This window comes from Penaeus japonicus, unplaced genomic scaffold, assembly GCF_977035675.1.
Source record: "Penaeus japonicus unplaced genomic scaffold, GWHDUDI00000001_assembly GWHDUDI00000002, whole genome shotgun sequence".
NCBI classification, from domain to species: domain Eukaryota; kingdom Metazoa; phylum Arthropoda; class Malacostraca; order Decapoda; family Penaeidae; genus Penaeus; species Penaeus japonicus.
The window spans coordinates 47,318,390-47,323,389 of record NW_028234404.1 but is presented as its reverse complement, the minus strand read 5'-3'; the positions used below and the strand labels follow the sequence as shown (position 1 = coordinate 47,323,389).

The window sequence follows — 5,000 nt, the reverse complement described above, 5'->3', positions numbered from 1 at the left end:
TTTTGGATATCTGGTAGCCTGCTACCACAGTCCCAAGATCGTATTCCTGTCTGACCATAACGGTAAGTAAGTCACTTATGAAATAGAGTGACTTGTTTTTTGTTTAGCTAACAAGGTCATGAAACTTGTATTATGAAAAGCAAGTACTGGTAAGTAAGTAACATCTTGCTATTGCTGGCTTGTAGACAACAAATCCCACCCAACAAGCAGTCTTTCAGTACTTCATGAAAAATGTAGCTAATACCCTGCCATGTGAAGTGAGCATCTAACATGAGAAGAAATCATTACGTGTAGTAGTATCATATCCCGTAGCATCGTGTGACTAACCTCATCCAGTCTTTTGTGTTTTTCTGCATATTACAACTAATCCTTTAATAAAGATGTAGAAGAATGTGCTAGAGGAAAGCTTTTCTATAATGATTTTCCTTTTCTGTTCACAGAAATGTGTTTATTAGAAGGAGACATCTTGGCATATGATTCAATTGTCCTGCCATGTGAAAAAATTACTAAAAAGATATGAGGTGTGTTAACTATAATTACTAATAAACTTTTAAAACAATATGAGATATAAGATAATTAGGGGCAGCCAACAGGTACTAATTCCTTCAATTAACTATCTAACTTACAAAGCTGAATGTAAATAGGTGTTGATTGGGGATAATAGAACATTTAGTTTTGTCCTGTAAACCTTTGATTTGAATGCAAGTTCTGTAAACAAACAAAGATTCACTTACCGCTTACAATTCATAGGAAACCATAGAATAAGACAGCTGGAATATGTTTTGTTAATCGTATGTATACACAAGTGCCTTTTAGTGATGGATATGAACATTGACATCCCATGCTATAGAGAACTAATAAGAGGAAAACTCAGTTTTGTTGCATTAACAGTAAATTACATGTTCCTAGATGCATGATTTTGTTTTGTTTTTTATTGCTAATAAGTGTAAAATGGAAAAGGTTTCTCAAATTGCTATTGCAATTCCTTTTTTAAATATCTTAGTGACTATATAATTTAGAAGGATGTGAGATAGTAGGACCATTTCTTGTTCGTAACAGCCATCCTTTCAGAGATCATGTTTCCACATGTTATCTATTTAAGAGATACAAACACTTGTGTCAAAATGTATATCACCATATTTGTCTTTTTCATATTTACACATCTCATTTGTGATGTGCATTAACCCTTTCCCGACGGGGCACTCGCTACGCGAAGACCCCTATGCTGGGCGATTGCAATATTGCATTGTAATCGTCACACTGGCATGACACCCCAGCATCGGGAATTTGGCTGTGTCGCACGAGTATGACGCACCGTCGTCATAGGGTTAAGAGTATCACTGCAAAAAATCAAATCTAGCTTCACCTATTTTATTACTATTTCATTTTATCATTCCTTCAGGGCAGTTATGTTCATTGTATATATTTTGATTTATTTACTTATTTACCTTTGCTTGTTATTTAGTTATTTATTTCATTGAAATTTCACAAATATTTGTATAGTTTTTCTATAAGTGGAAAGCATCAATCAACAAGCACTAAATTCTGAGGAATCAGAAACTTTCATTTCTAAATACAAGGAGAGACTATAACATATATACTCTTTGTTGTTTGCCTTTATAAATTTGTATTTATATATTTACATTATTAAGTTTGACAGTTTTCTATGAATTATATAATTTTTTTGCCTAACCATTTAAATAATTTTATAAGATGGTTATAATTGATAGAATTCTCAACAAAGAAAGGATCAAGAAAGAAATTAGTTACATTGAAGATTTGCTGTGCGTTCATCAATTTGATAAGTTAACCCATTTATGCCGGGGGCATTCCAGCCTTGCAAAGTTGCAATGCCAGGGCTCTCGAACGCATAGGCTTAAATCAATTAAATGATCGACGCCGTATGCTGGCACCCTGCAAGCGGGCCCTTGAATGCGCGGTACCAATGGTGTACCACCCGTCGAGAGAGGATTAAGATAATACAACTAATTAGAATTGGCCACAACCAGCTGTTTGCCTGAAATACCTCACAAGTCATTAATTGTTCAAATATCCCATATTTTCTTGTACATGTTAGGTTTCCCAGGTATGGCAGACCCACAAAAAGAATTGAAATATAAAGAGACATAAATCATAGTGTGCTCATTAATTTCTTTCATATAGCAGGTAGATCTTTTTTATTTACTGACTTTGGAATATTTGTTATTTATCACTTATTTCACTATCATCTACTGTAGACCAATACCCCAACTAAGAAGAATTATAACCACAGAAAAGGAAAAGTAAGTGCGGAATAGAGCATATGAAAATTTTATCTATTTTCAAAGGCCATTTGTTATACTTTTTCCACATATCCAAGAGAGCTTATTACTTTTAATTATATGCTATATGATATTTAATAGGAAGTAGAAGCAATGCAGGGAAACATCTCAAGACTGTATGCAGTCAGTGTAGAATGACTTATGTGCACAACCCTTCCACGGCAAACATGTTTCACAGAGTGTGATCACTACTTTTGTACTGCAGTTTTCCTATGGGTGAAATTATAAGCTATTGATTCCTTCAGTTATGTAAGTATGTGCAACAAAATGGTAATTAGTATGACACTGGTATTATACAAAAGTAGACTCATATATGATAACATCAGTCTAGAAAATAGTAGAGAACATACACATCTTAAGATGCCCATCCAAGGCTGCAAATCTTTAGATCTGCCTCATCTGGGAAGGGTTAAAACACATATTGTCTTTACAGTATAAGCACTGATACTTATTCTTGCAGTCTGACCCAATTACATAGAGCAAGTCGGTTCCTCTACAGAGTAAAAACAGTGCAGATATACAAGTGAACCATTCCTTAAACTGCGTGAGTACCCAGGAAAGTAATAGGGTTGGGGCAGATATGAAAGCCAATATAAAATGAAAAAGAATGAAAACTAGGAGAAAGGATTATTTAGTATCACATGTGACTCATGCTGGGTTAATAGATACACTTCTGGTTTTTAAAAACTTGTTTAGAAAAATGAACACACCAGTGATTAATCGACAGATATTATTTTTATCATTGTCTGCCATTTCAGTCTGCAACCTCTCCACTTTGTGATCATTGTTTTCCTTCTTCTTCTTCCAACTTCTTTCCTTTACAGATATTTGTTGGTCTTGTTTTTACCCAATTTTGTCTTCAGCTAATTTTGCAACTGAACTCTTTGATTTTATTTTGGTTTGATGTATAATACATGTTCCTGTGTTTGTAAAAAAGAGGGTTGTATCTGGTAGAGGCAATGTTATTCTTAACCTTCATAGTATTGGCATGTGTATTAGCTGTGTTTGTTTAATACAATTGCTGGCTGTAGCCTACTTCCTGTATATATCAAAATTATTAACAACAGTTCATGGAAACATTAGATTATTTGAATGTATGGTAAGATACTTCTGTGGATCAAGGGTGTTTTTAAAAAACTCTTGTTGATATTTCTCATTAATTATAAGAAGGTTACTGTTGAATATCATTTACCAGGAATAGTAAGATTTTGTCTTACCTCTGGTTTTCAATTGGAGGTGCTGAGTAACCCTGTTGGCTTCATTATCATAATCAGAGGAGCACCAAAAGAGATTGCCTGGTTTATTCACAGATCTGTCACCGAAAGTGGCTTCTTGAGACCATAATACTAACAATACAACTTTTGGAATGAAATGATGAGATATCATCTAAGAAGGTTACTGCTGTCTAAGTCATTGATGAACGGCCCTGTGCTATACTAACTCACCATTGCACCTGACCATCTCCTTTGGCTGCAATCAAGTATTATTTTCCATATGTTTTCTTACCAAAATCCCTCTATGGCTTGTGTCAGGAGTTCTCTGGCGTTATGTGCGGGCTTCCATGACCATAGCTATGCTGTTACCACCAATGCCTGACCCACTTGATGGACATTTACTGGTTGATGGGTGCTACATCAATAATGTTCCAGGTATGACATGGATGAACAAATTCTTAAGTTATATATATCATGGTTTTCTTAATTTTGATTTAATTTTTTCAGGAGATCTATAGATAAGTACCAGCTTATGTGAGGTGTAACTTAAGCTTAAGAAAAATATTTGTCAAGGTGAGTTTGTTTAATTATGTTTGAATTACATTGAATTTAGTATTCTTCGCATGAAGGCTTTGGTAAGTTTGTACTGGTGTTGCGTCCCCAGCTTTTAATGGTTTTAAGTTTTTGGGCTATCAGCACTCTTTCAAGTATACATCTTGAGAGTTGGCATATTGTACTAGAAGAGTTATTACTATCAAAGGGAACTCTGTTTGAAGAATGGTTATTTAATTTCATATAGGAAGTGTACAAGTATGGAACAAATCTGGTTCACTAAATAATGGGAGCATATTTAGCTACTTAGCTTTAAAGGCTAGATGTATTGGAGTGTTTTATAGAATTTAATTTTTTTGTTCTTAATTACAGGTCTTTTTTTTAATCAAATTTCCTTGTTATATTTCACAAACATTATTGTAATAATAGATTAAAGTCAGTTTAAAATCACCATTCCATTTTATATATCTACATGTTTATTTATACATATAAGTTCATGTTACATTTCAATTGAGGATATATATCATATATCTATATAGTCAGTCTTCCATATAAACTAATACTGTTCTTTGTTGCCTCTCCCTTTTCCCCATCCCTTGACCTCACAGGAGATGTCATGAGAAATAAATGGAGCGTAGGCAGTATCTTAGCCATAGATGTGGGTTGTCAGTACGAGACGCAGTTTACCAATTACGGTGACTGTTTGTCTGGGTGGAGCGTGCTTATTAGAAGGGTCTTCCCATTCAAGTATTTCTTCAGAAAAGAGCTCAAGGTAAATTTTTTCATGTATTAATGTTTTCTCTTTTTGTTTGATGAATGCAGATGTCGGAAAGGTAGAAAGAACAGGGCTTGATATGTGCATGTATCCTTTATCCATACATCTATAAACTACAAAAAAAAAAGAAAAAAAAAG

General features: G+C 34.1%; 1 protein-coding gene across 1 annotated transcript in view; it reads left to right on the top strand.

The window, feature by feature from the left end:
- sws (patatin like phospholipase domain containing sws) overlaps nucleotides 1-5,000 on the top strand; it is a 38,230-nt gene that overhangs the window by 28,144 nt on the left and 5,086 nt on the right. Inside the window, exon 18 of the mRNA XM_086545682.1 lies at nucleotides 4,696-4,859. Within this exon, the coding sequence (XP_086401808.1) occupies nucleotides 4,696-4,859 (164 nt within the window). The remainder of the gene's footprint in view (nucleotides 1-4,695; nucleotides 4,860-5,000) is intronic.